The sequence below is a fragment of the Prionailurus viverrinus genome, chromosome E1, assembly GCF_022837055.1.
Source record: "Prionailurus viverrinus isolate Anna chromosome E1, UM_Priviv_1.0, whole genome shotgun sequence".
Taxonomy (NCBI): Eukaryota; Metazoa; Chordata; class Mammalia; order Carnivora; family Felidae; genus Prionailurus; species Prionailurus viverrinus.
In genome coordinates, this window is record NC_062574.1 from 37901166 (window position 1) to 37917275 (window position 16110).

Here is a 16110-nt window from a genome sequence, read left to right on the forward strand (position 1 = left end):
GTAGCACTTAACTAGGCTGTGAAGGAATGTGTGAATGTTTAGCTAGGTGGACAGGAGGAAGGGTGGCACTCCAGGTCAGGCAACTGAAAGGCTAAAGGCTTAGGGCAAAGAACGAACCTGGCTTATTTCAGGAAATAGAGTGGGCATTGTTTGGGCTGGAGAGAGCAGTCCTGCTGAGGACAGTGTGAGACGGCTAGGTAAAGTGAGTGAGCTTAAATTCCAGAGGACTTTGAATGACAGCTGAGGATTTAGACTTTATTGTATAGATCAGGGGTGTCACTGATTACTTTTTGAACAAGGAAGGGACATGGTGAAAGTGGTGGTTAAGATGACTGAAACCGTAGAGGAATGTACACTGTGTTGGCAGAGGGAGCTCAGAAGTGCAGAGGCCGCTTTAGGAATCCAGGAGTAAGGGGAAAGGGTCTCAGTGAGAGTGATGACAGAGAGAATGGGGTTCTGTCCCAGAGGCCTTTGAAGGGAGAATTGGAGGGGAGAGGAAGGAAAGAATCAAGTGGAACTCAGAGGTTTGTCTTCAGCCAAGAGAGCAGTGGTACCAATGTTAGAAATGGCATTGATGAGAAAGGAGACTAGTTTAGGAGGATGGTTGGTGCAAACATACATGTAGTGAGGTTGAGTTTGAGATCATAGTAAAAAAAAAAAAAAATTCAGATTGTGTGCATGTGTGTATGTGTGTTTTTGCAGGTCCACAATCCTTTATCTGCATTTCTGAAATCCAAAGGGTACTGGAAACTGAAAGACTTTTTTTTTTTTTTTTTTTTTTTTTTTTTTTTTGGTAAATTTGTGGCAGACTCATTTGGCAGCAAAACCTGGTTTGAGTGGACGTAGGGCTGTTTATAGTCTTTCTTTATTCCACTTATTGTGAGTATTCACACTTTTCACTACAAAAACTAGCTTGTACTGTGTTAACAGAAAAACCCTAAGTCTTAGGTGACTTAACACAATATGCCCAGTGTGGGGAAGGGAAGGACAGTGTTCCCCACAGTCAGAACCCTGATCGAGGGTGGCGCCACTGACCTGGAACATGTGGCCACCAAAGAAGAGAGTGTAGAACTCAGTTATGTTCCCAGCTCTTGGTCAGAACTAGTGATAAAGTCCCAAACTAACTTCAAGAGAGGCTAAGCAGGACAGAGGTGCATGGGGGAATACCTGTTCATGTTCTGCCTGTGCCGTGGAAGCGCTGCCCCAGAGACCCTCCCTGGGGGGAGGCGTCACATAATATATATGACAGGTACCATACTTCCTCTCTAAGCTAAAAAACACATTTTGAAACCCTTTTCGCCCCAAGAATTTTGGCTAAAGGCTAATGGGACCTGTGTTTTCATTTATTGAGCACTTACTATGTGCCAGGTACCATTCTCATGTCTTTACCTAATTATTTCATTTAATTCTTCTGATAACTCCATGAGATAAATATTGTTACTATTCGCACTTGACAGATGAGGAAACTGAGTTACAGATAGGTTAGTCAAATTCAAGGTCATAGAGCTAGGAGGTTGTAGAGCCAGGGTTTGAAGCCAGATGGTTTGACTCTGCTGTCACATTTTTAAGAACAACATATCTGCCTCAAATACATGGCAGACAGAGGAAGTTTTGCTTGAGAGATTGGGGCTGGTCATAGAGGTTTGGAAATTTTCTATTTACAAGTTGCCTATTTTTTTATTATTAAAAATTTTTAAGTTTATTTATTTATTTTGAGAGAGGGTGGGGGAGGGAGGGAGCATGTGTGTGCCAGCATGAGCAGGAGAGGGGCAGAGAGACAGGAGACAGAATCCCAAGCAGGCTTCACGTTGTTGGCACAGAGCTTGAAGCAGGGCTTGATCTCAACAAATCATGAGATCATGACCTGAGCCTCACAAGATCAAGAGTTGGACACTTAACCAACTGAACCACCCAGGTGCCCCTCAAGTTGCCCATTTTTTATTCTTACTGAAGAGAGGATGTGAGGAAAGCAGGAGAAATCCAGAGGCCAAAAGTCCAAACATCAACATGTGGGGGGAGGGGTGGGAGAAGGCATGAGGAAGAGGAACCAGCAAAGAAGCAGAAGTGGTTAGAGTGGTGGCAGGTTCCCTGGGCTGGGATAGAGTCACAGAAGGCAGGGGAGGAGAGAACCTCATGAAAGAGAACTTGGCCACCAGTGTGAAATGTCTCAGAGAAGCAAGGAGAATGGTTGGCAGGAGGAATTGAATATATTTATCTTTATCTGAACTTTTCTTATCCATGGCTTATTCTGGTCAGCCTGACAGGGGGAACTTGGATTTAGGAACTTGGCAGATGTGGACACACCATGTGGTACATGCCAGCATCCTGCCCTAGAAAGGCTGTCACCACATCAAAGAAGGGATTCAGAGCCCTAAGCATCTTTGTTTACACTGCTTACTAATCACAGGCTTGGTTGGTCTTGAGTAGGAGTGATTTGTGGTTTAAGGCAAAAGTTTAAATTCCCTTTCTAACTGAATTCACACGGAATAGTGCTTGGATTATGGTCGTCATTAAATAAATTCATTCCTTCAGTCCCACAAAGGGACAGAGGGGATTCCTTTGTAAGTACATCGAAGTATAATGTCCCAGTTTATGAATAAGAGCTATTGCTATATGTTTTTTATTGCTATAAAAAATGAGATGAAAAGCAACAAAAGAATACAATTTTATTTTAAATCAACAGAGAGAAATAAATCCTAAGGGGCTTTAGTTAATACATCAATATTGATTAATTAATTGTAATAAAAACAAATGTACTATAGTAATGTATGATGTTAATAATAAATGAAACTGTTTGGTGGGAGGAAAGGTATGTGGGAACTGTTTGCTCAATTTTTCTGAAACTCTAAAGCTGTTCTAGAAACAGAATCTGTTAATAGAAAATACTAACAGTGCAAGCTACACCACGGTGTGCTGGACTGTGAGCAGCAGCAGGTGAAAGGCTCTGGTAGCCCCCCTGCGGGGGCAGACAGGTTTTCAGACTTCGGTGAGCACTTGGATACTCCCGAGCCAGCTGTGGGACCAGAGAGTGTAGGCAGCTGGAGGTGGCACGTCCGTGTGCAGCGGCATGTCGGGGCACTGTGCTGTGGAGGGCCCTTGCCATGCTAACTGCTCAGCATTCCAGGGAAGGAGAAAAAGAGGACAGACAACTGCTGTCACCTGTGTAAACCTCAAATCCACACAGTAACTTTCTCTGCAGCAGTGCCCCACCTTTCTGCTTGCACATGCCTGCACGTGCGCGGGCACACACACACACACACACACACACACACACGCGCGCGCGCGCTCACACTCACCTAGAGTGCAGACCAGATGGGGCACGGTGCTTTTCCATTCTACTTCCTCCATCCCCATCTACTCACAACCTCAGCCAGAGCATCCCCTACTGGCTCCCCAGGCCCCATAGCTTGCTGCATGATTGGCACCTCAGTGTCCTGGTTCTGACTTCATTATTACTCCCATCGCCTCCATGAGTTCCAAGAAGTAAGGTCCCATTGAAGCTCTGCGTCTGTGAGTAAAATAAACCTCCTTTTTTATTTTTATTTTTTAATGTTTATTTATGTTTGAGAAAGAGAGAGAGACAGAGCGATAGCAGGGGAGGAGCAGAGAGAGAGGGAGAAACAGAATCCGAAGCAGGCTCCAGGCTCTGGGCTGTCGGCACAGAGCCCGATGCGGGGCTCGAACTCATGAACTGTGAGATCATGACCTGAGCCGAAGCCGGACGCTTAACCAACTGAGCCACCCAGGCGCCCCAAAATAAACTTCCTTTGCCTGTGTGACACTTAAGTTGTGGCAAAGCATGATGGTTAAGAGCTGGGCTTCCAGGGTTTGAATCCTGGCTCGCTCTTTAAAGCATGGTGACCTTGAAGGAACTTATTTAACTTTATTGTCACTCAGTTTCTCCTGTAAAATAGGGACAATAATAGTATTTGTTGTGAGGATTTGCTTAATTGATACATGTAACAGGCTTAGAACAAGGCTTAATACATAATAAATGTTCAGTAAATGTTAGCTATTGTCATATACTATTAATGGATGAAGTGGTCTACATGTTACATTAAAGAGTGAGAGGGCAAGATCAGAGCTGTGTTTTGAAGAGTTGTCACATTGCAGGTCAGCAGAGCGGGAGCTTTGCCATCCACTGTTTAGTATATGAACTTTCAGGGACATGAAGCTCTTTGAGCCCCAATTCCACCTTGTCTTTAAAATAGTGGGATAGAGGATGGCATTATTATATTTTGATTCAATGATTCTCAAGCTGTGGTCTAGGGATCCCTGGGAAGTTCCCAAGAACTTTTCAGGGGGTCTGCGAGGTCAAAACTATTTTCATATTAATACTAAAATGTTACTTGCCCTTTTTACCCTCATTCTCTTAAGAATGTACAGTAGAGTTTTCCAGCGGCTGCATGATACGTATTATCACAACAGATTAAAAGCAGAAGTTGACATGAGAATCCAGCTGTCTCCTATTAAGCCATGCATTAAGGAGATTTGTATTCTGTCACTAAACTCTAAAAATATAATTCTTTTTTATAACAGTGTGTTTATGTTAGCATGTAATATCTTTTAAATTGTTTTAAAATGAACAAAATAAATATAAATTTTGTTTTAATTTCTAATGTGGCAAATATCAGTGGATACAATCTATGCAAACAAAAGCTCTTTGAGGTCCTCAGCCTTTTTTTCTTTTAATTTTTTTAATGTTTTATTTTATTTTTTGAAAGAGAGAGACAGAGTGCAGGCGGCGTTTGGGGGGGGGGGGGCGGGCAGAGAGAAAGGAGACACTGAATCCGAAGCAGGCTCCAGGCTCTGTCTGAGCTGTCAGCACAGAACCAGAGGTGGGGCTTGAACCCATGGATATAAGATCGTGACCTGAGCCGAAGTCAGATATTCATCCGACTGAACCACCTCAGCCTTAAAAAAAAAAAAAAAAAAAAAAATTTATTTTTGAGGACAAGAAAAAGACATGAGTGGGGGAGGGGCAGAGAGCAGGGGAGAGAGAATCCCAAGCAGGCTCCACACTGTCAGTGCAGAGTCTGACGCAGGGCTCAGTCTCAAACTGCAAGATGATGACCTGAACCGAAACCAGGAGTCAGAGGCTTAACCAACTAAGCCACCCAGGTGCCCTATCCTCAGTCATTTTTAGGATGTAAATTAGAACCACTTGTCCAGTTCAGTGGACTATAAGAGAATTCTAACTTTCTCATCTCTTGGGAAAAAGAAGTTCTTTATGTACCCACCCCACCTTTCACATTCTGTCCTGTTTCTGTCGACTTCTCTGTCTGCTCTGTGTTTCTCTAAAGATACTCTGAAACTTTCTTCTTTCTTCCAAGCCACAGCCTATTAATTTCTCTTTCTCAGTATACTTTTCACTCACTGTCCACTCTTCCTTTCCTCCATCTCTGTTATTTGTTGGTATCCTGACAGGCTTAGTTTTATTTTTTCACTATACGTGTTCTTTTCTTCTGTAATATCTCTTCCCTTTTCCTGCCATTTTAAACTCGCTTGCTCTTTACAGTATTTCTTCCTCCTTGATTTGTTTCTTAACATTCTAATGCTTCTACTTCTTCCTATTTCTGACGTTTACACTCAATTCTGTTCTCGCTCAATCCATTTAATAAATATTAGGCACAAATATTAGATACCATTTCCTTTGCTTGTCACTGGTAATACAGAACCAAGATAGACACGGTCCATAGGCTACCCATGATAATCAGTTAAGACAAATCTGGAGACACTTCTAAGGAAAATTGTCCAGGGTCCTGCTTTATGCCACCAGGGGTAGTCTTGAAAGGGTCATGGAAATCCATTGTAACAGCAGCAACTGCATGTCTACTATGTATGAGGTATCTCGTGTATATTATGTTGTTTGGTTCTCATAGCTCTTCAAATCAGCTATGTTTAGCCTCACTGTACACATGGAAAACTAAGATTCATAGAGCATAAGTAACTTGCTTGTGGACTTATAGCTAGGAAGTATCCATCCCAAGATTTCTCTTTCTCTTCAGTCATATCAGCCAAGAAGAAAAGGTGTCCTGGCCAGGAGGTGATATGGCAGGAGAAACTCCAGAGCCAGTTGTAGAAATAGAGTGTATGAACTTAGAAATGACATGTCAGCATAGCAGCTGAGCTGGGCAGCCACTTAGAGATCTTGTCCTAAGAGCTTTGTTGCCCCTGAAGTTAGAACTCAAAGGCTACAAGTCACTGGAAAGGAATGCGTATGAGGTAGAGACGCTGTAACGGGAGCCATCAGGGATGTTTGCCTAAGGTTGCTAAAGGACTACCTGAAGCTTACCTGGGAATGGCAGGATAACACATGCCAGAGAACCCGCTAACCTGTCTATCATTCCTTTGACAGAGTGACGTCAGAATCAAGTTTGAGCACAACGGGGAAAGGCGGTAAGTCTGCCTTCTGATCAGTGGTTGTGTTCACGTGTGCTGCGGTTCTCAGAAAGCATCGAGCTTATGGAAGCTGTTTCCCTGGAGTGATCCCTGTGGGCTCCCTGGCTAGATGATGGGGTTGATTTGGCATAAAAGGGCAATTTTTACTTTTGGCTTGGCTTACCAATTAAACTTTATTTTTGGTCTTAGGAATAGAAGCCATTTCAACTGCTTTTACTGTTTTTACTCTTCTGCTATTATTCTGCTCCTGTGGGGTCCACCATTTTGCTAGGGGAGGAAGTCAGGACTCCAGCCCTACTCAGTTATGACTTCCAGATACACTGTCACTGTGCCACCTGATAGCATCAGAAGGAGATCAGGAGGCGTCTGGGTGGCTCAGTCGGTTGAGGGTCCGACTCTTGATTTCCACTCAGGTCATGATCCCAGGGTTATGGGATTGAGCCCCATGTCAGGCTCCATGCTAAGTGTGGAGCCTGTTTAAGATTCTCTCTCTCTCCCTCTGCCCCTCTCCTCTCTCTGTCCTCCCTCTGCCCTCTCCTCTTCTCTCTCTCTCTCTCTCTCTCTCTCTCTCTCTCTTCCCTCTGCCCCTCTCTTCTTATCTCTCTCTCTCTCAAAAAATAAAAATAAAAAATTAGTTAAAAGAGGATCAAGATTCTCCTGTGATGTGGTACTATTTCCAGCCCAGTAGAGTGGCCCTGGCCCCTGGCTTTGTCCACATCAGGGCCAGGTTAGTGACTTGGAAGTTTCTTTATAATGTGTCAGGGTCATGGGAAGCTGCATCAAGTCTGTCAGTTGTGAAAGATTTCAGATCATTTGAGGACATAGAAAGAGGGAGTTTTTCAGTCTATATTCAGTATCTTACCTTGTTAGGGAAGTGAAAGTAATGTTATGAAACCCTTTTGTCCTTTCCTCCATTGTTAGTATTTAGTTTTTTGTAGGAAACCAAGATAGAAGTTTTCAGTGGAGAAAAATAGGACTCCACTTAATTTCTAAAGTTATTTAAGGAAAAACTTATTTTTTTTAAACTCAACATGGGGCTTGAACTCACAACCCCAACATCAAGAATCGCATGTTCTGACTGAGCCAGCCAGATGCTCCTTAAGGAAGAACTTTTAAATAAACTTTATTTTGAGAGAGAGACAGAGCATCCCAAGCAGGCTCCACACTATCAATGCTGAGCCCAGTGTGGGGCTTGATCTCACAACCATGAGATCATGACATGAGCTGAAATCAAGAGTTGGATGCTAACAGACTGAGCCACCCAGACGCCGCTTAAGGAATAACTTTTGAAAAGCATACAGAACTCTGGTAATGGGATAATTGGGACCCTGTGTGTGCACGCATGTGGCGCATATGTGCCTGAGTGTGCTTTTCAATATGTTTCCTGCTATTCCAGTCTCTCTCATTGATACCCCACTTTTGCCTTTGCTTTGAGCATTTGGAAATGTGAAGAGCAAACCCATGAGAATAAGCTCTTCCTATTAGATTAGTTCCATCAGAGGACATTAGTGCCTCCAAACATTGTTAGCACAAGTCCAGATATGTGGCTGCTGTTCTCCCTTAAAAAGATATGTTAACAAGCCTGCAAGGTTGTCAGAGGTTGCCTGGTGAAAACACTGTGGTCTGCGGAGCCAGAGCCCTGCTACTGCGGTGTGTGTTCTAGGGCTGTTTCAGGCCTGGAGGGAGGAAAGTCTTCTGATTTCTGTCCCCAGCGGCTCATCCTGTGTCCTGCGAGTAGCAGAGAAGTTGAATTGTCACTTGATTGTTGCTGCTTTTCACACTTCTGACTTGACTGGGTTTTGGAAGGATTGCCAAACTCAGACTGGCAGAGAGTTTTCAGAAGTAGATACAAAATCAAAAGCTCAATTGTGTTGGAGCCTAATTATGTGGTTATGCTCTCCTGAATTCCTGTTCCCAAAGTGGTATGTAGTTACAGAGAGCAGACTTACACTGAGAAAGTGTATGTGTTTAGTTTCAGAGAAGCTGCCAGATCGAAACCACAAATATTTAAGGTGGTCAGGTAGGAATGGCCTTTCAAAGCCTGAACAGCAGAGTGTTGGTATCAAGATTTCGAAAACTGTGCATTCTCTTTTTATGGAGCTGTTTTCAGGAGCCATTGCATTTCACTGTTTGTGTACTATGTGTGGAATTGAGGACTTTTAAGTTGGTGCGGGGAAGCCAAGTTGCAGCTGCACTATGCCAGACAGCTCTGGTTTCATGTGTTTTATGTCTTAGGATTTTATAGAGAATATGATTGTGGGCTTTCTTTACTTTTTGCAGGGAATATGGATAGTATATATCTAAATGTTGTAGGCCCTTAGAGAATTAGAATGTACAGAAAAGAGGGAAGAAATAGTCTTTTTCCATTCACCTATGCTAAGTATCCATTCTGTTTCCCTTTGCTTTGGAAGGGTAGGGATCCGGCTCCTAACGCTTTTACCTTTTAGCCCCAGGAGGGCAGAAGAGGACTGTAGATTCAAACTCCTTCCCTTGGAAAGCTTCCCTGTCTGGACACTGGTGAAGGTGGTTGTCACAGGTGTTAGTCCCCTCTTTGAAGCATTGGCTAAAAATGCCTACCATTCAGGGTGATGGCGGCAGCTTCGATCTTACCAATGCTGATAGTCCTGGTTTCTGATCTTGACTTTGGGGCTGCTTTTGAGGTTTTGAATGGCTTGTTGCCAGGCAAAATGCAGGAGAATTTATCTGAGCCTGATCCTTTTCTAATGGTGTGCTAGGGACATACGAATGGTCTCCTGGTATTTTATTCAGGAAGACTGGCCCCTGTTGCTGAGATGCTGATGAAGGAGATATTATTTGCTATTAGGAATTAGTGGAAAGCCATTCTCTCAAAAGTCTCCAGAAAACGTCCATATCTAGATAACCCATATCTAGATAGCATTACACAGTATCATTTCTTGGCACAGTTGGTTTGAGGGAAAAAAAATACAAGGATTACAGTATGAATGGATTCCCAGGTGGGATATGAACTAATATATTCAATATAATTTCCAAAAATGAAAGGTGGTGATGGATAAAGGAAAAGTTATGGAGAAATTATCTTCCTGGGATGTTAGGCTTTGTGTGAAGGATAGACTGGTTGAAAGAAGTATGCTATTAAGGTTGTCCAAAAGAACTTTCTGCTATAATGTAAATGTTATGTACCTTTGTTGTCCAGTATAGTAACCACTGGTCACATTGCCCTGTGGCTAGTGAGACTGAGGAACCAGTATAAAATTTAATTTTAATCAATTTGAATTTAACCAGCTGCATGTGGCTAGTGGCTACCACATTGAATAGTACAGTTCTAGGATGATGGAAGCTTTTATGCTGCCTACTTATTTGTGCCAGCCTGGCACAGAAGAACATTAAAGAAATTATCTGGTCAGATTCCATTAAAATCCAGTAGCTTAGATCCCTCTGTCCTGTGGTTTATTGCTTCTTACTCTGGTTATACCACTTCCCACTCTGGAGGAGCAGAGAAGATGTAAAAAAACCACACACTTCTCAGCATGAGGAGGGCAAGAACTGTAGAGGCTCCATGGCTGAATACTGCTACTCTACCAAGCACTAGTCATATTTCGTCCAGTCTAGGCTACTAAGAGATGAAGGTCATTTTGATATATATTTTCCCCCATCACATTAAGCATAAATTCATGTGTTTATTAGTCATTCATAACTCTTTGAATTGTCATAATATCCTTGTCTATGTTTCTGTTGGGTTGTTTGTCTTACTGATTTTGCATGGATTATTTTTCCACGTTTGATATTTCTTAACTTTGTTGAGGGCTGATCATTTTGCTATCAGAAGTTTAAATTTTTGTTGTTAAATCTGCCTTCTTCCTCCTTGTCTTCTGTATTTTATATAATGCTTAGGAAGACCTTCTCCACTCCAATATTTTTTAATCCTATGCATTCTTCTGTGTGTGTGTATATATATATACACACACACACACACATACACATGTAGAGAGAGAGAGAGGGAGAGAGAGAATATATGAGTTACTTTCTGATATTCTCTTGTTTTCACTTATCTCATTGTTTATTTTTATCTTAAGTATTTAAGTTGTAATGTATTGGGTTGGACCCATATGGCTGCTTTTGTACATCAAAAATTGTTGACTACCAGCAGCAGACAAAGGTAGAGAGAATGTTATACTGAACCCTTCTGAACCTGTAACCCAGATTTGATATTACCAATATTTTGTCAATTTTTTTGTATATTTCATTCTTCTGTTTCATTCATTTTGTATGTTTAATCTGAACCCAGTTTTAAATTTTGCTGTGATGTTTAATTGACAGATTCTTTTAACACATCTTTGAACAAGTTCTTACTCTACTCTGTATTTATAGACATTGTTTTTTGGGGGCACCTGGGTGGCTCTGTTGGTTAAGCGTCCGACTTCAGCTCAGGTCATGATCTCACGGTTCATGAGTTCGAGCCTTGCATCGGGCTCTGTGCTGATAGTTTGGAGCCTGGAGCCTGCTTCAGATTCTGTGACTCCCTCTCTCTCTGCCCCTGCCCTGCTCGCACTCTGTTTCTCTCTCAAAAATAAATAAAACGTTTTAAGAAAAGTTGTTTTTTGAACTGACCTAATGAGTTTCTCTAGAAAAGTGTCAATATCAACACTACTTATATGATCATATGTGTCACTTGTTAAAAAAAAAACTTAGGCATGTAACCAACTCAAGGGGAATTCTTTTGACTCTTAGGTAGGAAATCTCAATTCTGAAGATAATCAGCATTGAGATTCCTCTGGCATCAGCAATGGATAAGACCTTTCAAGTCCTGGATTTGAGTCATTTAGGAGTTAAGACCATGTTTTCAGGAGCACTGCTCCAGTCTCCAGGTTTTCTTCCTAACAAGAGTGTTTAGAACCTAATGTTTAAATCCAGATGTCCTGCTTTTTTCTTTTTTTAAGTTTATTTATTTATTTTTGAGAGAGACAGCATAAGCAGAGGAGGGGCAGAGAGAGAGGGACAGAGGATCCTAAGCGGTCTCCATACTGACAGCAGAGAGCCTAATGTGGGGCTCGAACTCACGAACCGTGAGATCATGACCTGAGCCAAATTCGGATGCGTAACTGACTGAGCCACCCAAGCGCCCCAGGTGTCCTGTTTGGATACTGAACTGTCATTGATAGAAAAGATCTGAGCTGAAATGGTAGAACAATTATTGGGACTGAGCAATGTTTGTGATGCTCAGGAGAAAGGTAAAATAAATAAAGTAGGTAAGAGAAGAAAAGAAAAAATAAAAAGTCAAACTGTATGAAGGAGAAAAAGAGAATCCTATGTTTAAAAGAACAGGAAGATATTCAGAAGTCCTAGCTTTCCAAATCTGACTTTTAAAATATACAATTAACGATGCTTCCTATTCCTTTTCAGAATTATAGCATTCAGCCGGCCTGTTAGATATGAAGATGTGGAACACAAGGTGACAACAGTGTTTGGGCAGCCTCTTGATCTTCATTACATGAATAATGAGGTAAGAAAGTAGATGGATGGTATGGAGACAAGATGGGGTGACAGCTGACTACCTTTTTCTTTCTCCTTAACTGAGGATATTTTAGTTTGTTCCTCTAATATCATCTGCAGGTTTTCCTTTTCTGGAGCCTCTTTCCTTAATTTCAATAATTCTGGGATTTCTGGGTTTTGCTACATGGGGGATTCCATAGCTACTTCCATTTTGCCTGCTCAGTCAGTGGTGGTAGCTCTAATACTCCATAGTGGGAACAGGTATGGTACTGGGGCCAGGATGTATATTGTCTCTGTTATGTTTTGTAGCTTATCTTTTTCTTTCCAGCACAACCTTAACAAGAAGCAGAGGTTTAGGAGGGGCTGGAGAGGTGTGGAAAACTGGTGGGTAGTTCCTCTATTGACAGTCATAAATACTGGACTCTTCTCTCAAAGTTTAACTCCCAAGTGTAGTTTGTTTCCAAAGTTAGCACCTACTCAAGTGATTTCTTTAACTCTTCTTCCTCCTGTCCCCTGCTCTTCCTTCCAGTTCTTATTTTTTCATACTTTGAATGTCACCCAGGAAGGGATTCTTCTGAGTGTCAGTTACTTGGCTGCTTTTCCAGCTCCAAGAAAGGTACTAGAGGCTACAGTCTGCTTGGGCTGATGCTTTGCATTAGTCTGAGAGGCAGTGTGTTGGTGCCTAGTAAAAAGTGTGCATCTTGAGGGAATTGAATTGGGGGACAAGACAAGAAAGCTGGGCCACATCCTGGCTCTTTGAGAATTGGGTCCTTACTGTGTAGTTTTGTTTTATTGGTTAAAGAGTTAAGAATCTCCTCCATAAAGCAACCCAAGTGTCCATCCATCCATCAATAGATGAATGGATGAAGAAGATATGGTATATATAGAGAGTGAAATATTACTCAGCCATAAAAAAGATGAGATCTTACCATTTGCAACAACATGGAGGGACCTAGAGGGTGTTATGCTAAGTGAAATAAGTGAGACAGAGAAAGACAAATACCATATGATTTCACTTATAGATAGAATCTAAAACACAAAACAAATGAATAAATAAATGAAAAACAGAAACAGACCCATAAATACAGAGAACAAACTGATGGTTATCAGAGGGGAGAGGTAGGCAAAATGTGTAAAGGGGGTGAGAGATACAAGCTTCCAGTTATGGAATGAGAAGTCATGGGGATAAAAGGTACAGCAGAGGGGATATAATGGTATTGCAGTAGCGTTATATGGCAACAGATGGTAGCTACATTTGTGGTGAGCACAGTATAACATACAGACTTGTTAAATCAGTGTGTTGTACACATGAAACTAACGTGACATTATGTGTCAACTATACTTTAAAAAATAAAAGCAAAAAACCTTCAGCTGGAGAAAAAAGGAATTTCTTCCATAATTTGGGGCTGACATCTATAGGGGCTGAGATTTGTTGGCTAAAACCCCCCAATCCCCTTTTATACAAAATATACAACTACAATTGGATATGTTGCCCAATAGCTAACAAAAATAAGACTGTCTGATCTTTTGTTTTTTTGTGACAAATTTTAGAAATACAGCAGATTTGGAAAATAAACCACTAGCTCTATAGTTAATAAGTAATGCAGATGAACTTTTAAAAATTGCAGCTCAGGGGCGCCTGGGTGGCGCAGTCGGTTAAGCGTCCGACTTCAGCCAGGTCACGATCTCGCGGTCCGTGAGTTAGAGCCCCGCGCCAGGCTCTGGGCTGATGGCTCAGAGCCTGGAGCCTGTTTCCGATTCTGTGTCTCCCTCTCTCTCTGCCCCTCCCCCGTTCATGCTCTGTCTCTCTCTGTCCCAAAAATAAATAAACGTTGAAAAAAAAAAAATTGCAGCTCAAGCTTCAGTCACTGCATAGAAAGCAAGGCTGGAGTCTGCCAGCTAATCAGCATTAAAGAAGGTATTCTTTAGTGAGGAAAGACTTTTCGGAATGATTTAGTGCTCATTTCTCTTTCCATTAAGAATTCCACATGTCCCAAAATCCATTTTCAAATTCTTTGGGCAATAAAGTGGCTTCCCAGAATGTTAGTCGTTCCTTTATTTAAATATTTATGCAGATGTTAATTCTAAAGCCAAACATAATTAGTAGTTTAGTAATTATTTTAGATGATGCATGTCTTTCCATGCTCTGCTAATGTGAATGACCGAGAATTGACTAGTTTACATTTTATTAATTTAAAAATCCCTCAACCTTTTTCTTTTCTTTGCCCTCTAAACCTTGCCACGTCAGGATTTGAGAACCACATGTGAGAAATCGGTTGGTATTTTATTTTATGTTTACTTATGTTTTTAACGTTTATTTATTTTTTGGGACAGAGAGAAACAGAGCATGAACGGGGGAAGGGCAGAGAGAGAGAGGGAGACACAGAATCGGAAACAGGCTCCAGGCTCTGAGCCGTCAGCCCAGAGCCTGACGCGGGGCTCGAACTCACAGACCGCGAGATCGTGACCTGGCTGAAGTCGGACGCTTAACCGACTGCGCCACCCAGGCGCCCCAGTTTACTTATGTTTTTAATAGCTTTATTGAGGTACAATTTACCCACCATAACATTTACCCTTTTAAGCTGTACAATTCAGTGGTTTTTAATATATGTACAGAGTTGTATAACCAACACTACTATCTAACTCCAGATACCCCAAAGAAAAGGCCTGTATCCATTAGCAGTCACTTCCTATCCCCTCCTCTCCCTAGCACCTGGCAGGCAAACACAAACCTACTTTCTGTCTCTTTGGATTTGCCTGTCCTGGACATTTCATATACATGGAATCATGTAATATGTGGCCTTTTGTGTTTGGCTTCTTGCACTTAGCATAATGTTTTCAAGATAATAATATTCCATTGTATGGATAAACCACATTTTGTGTATCCATCTGGATACTGGAATTGTTTTCACTTTTTTGACCATTATGAGTAATGCTGCCATAAACATCTGTGTACACATTTTCATATGCACGTTTTTTTTTTCAGTTCTCTGGAGTATATACCAAGGAGTAGAACTGTTGTCTTACGGTAACTCTATGTTATCGTTTTGAGAAACTGTCCATCCTTCCCACATCCACTGTACCATTTTACATTCCTACCAGCAGCATAGGAAAGTTATAATTTCCCTATGTCCTCATCAAGACTTGTTACTTTTTGGGTTTTTGCATATCTGTTTTTTAAATTATAGCCATCCTAGTAGGTACGAAGTGGTATCTCATTGTGGTTTTAATTTGCATTTCCCTAATGACTAATGACATGGAGTGTCTTTTTGGTGCTTATTGGCCATTTGTCTGTCTTCTTTGCGCGATGTCTATTCAAATCTTTTGTCCATTGGAAGAATTGGATTCTTTGTCCTCTTACTGTTGAGTTGTAAGAGTTCTATATATATTCTGGATACTAGACCCATATCATACTTTTGCACAATTGTAGTTTATTTGTTTGTTTAAGTTAAAGCCTACTCCAGTTATTTCTTTCTCTCTCTCCACCTCCCACAACAGTTCTTGTTTATTCATACTTTGAATGTTACAGGAAGGAATTCTTTTACGATGTGATAAGATTTGCAAAATTTTCTCCCATTCCATGAGTTGTCTTGAAATTTTATTTTATTTTATTATTTATTTATTTATTTTAAGCAATCTCTGCTCCCCACATGGGGCTCAAACTCACAACCCCAAGATCATGAGTTCATGATCTTTTGACTGAGCCAGCCAGGTGCCCCTTGAAATTTTATTTTAAATACTGTTCTTGCTCTTTGTTTTCTCCTGGCCTAGAATTTAGTGTTGCCATCTCCTTTTATTATAAAATGGGAACTGAAGAAATGAATTGGACTTTTGCTTGATTTTGTGTTTGCCACAAACGTGTAAGATCTGACATTTGCTGGGTCCTAGGCAAAGTGTACTTTTGCATTTTTTAATACTAAGTACTCATAGTGTCCTCTGCATTTAACAGCAAGTGAGACTTATCCATACCCTCAAGGGCGATCTCTTTAATACTTCAGGGGAATGAAAACAGAGGAGATTGTTTCTGAATTCTAGTCACTGATTTTTATCTTTAAACGTTAAGATATTAAACTCTGTTATGTGGCCTAAATTCGTGTTCTTATTTGAGTAACAGTTTTCATCCTCTGCCTATCCCCCTCCTCCTCCTATGCCTTCTCTGCTTGTTGTGTTAATTGCAGCACAGGCTAAGGTGAGATATTTAATTAGGGAAGAAATATGGGGCTTTAACTGTTTAGG

General features: G+C 41.3%; 1 protein-coding gene across 1 annotated transcript in view; it reads left to right on the forward strand.

The window, feature by feature from the left end:
• The window catches only part of MAP3K3 (mitogen-activated protein kinase kinase kinase 3), a 60814-nt gene that overhangs the window by 15667 nt on the left and 29037 nt on the right, over positions 1–16110 (forward strand). Inside the window, exons 3-4 of the mRNA XM_047833421.1 lie at positions 6359–6399; positions 11785–11884. Coding sequence (XP_047689377.1) covers positions 6359–6399; positions 11785–11884 — 141 coding nt within the window. The remainder of the gene's footprint in view (positions 1–6358; positions 6400–11784; positions 11885–16110) is intronic.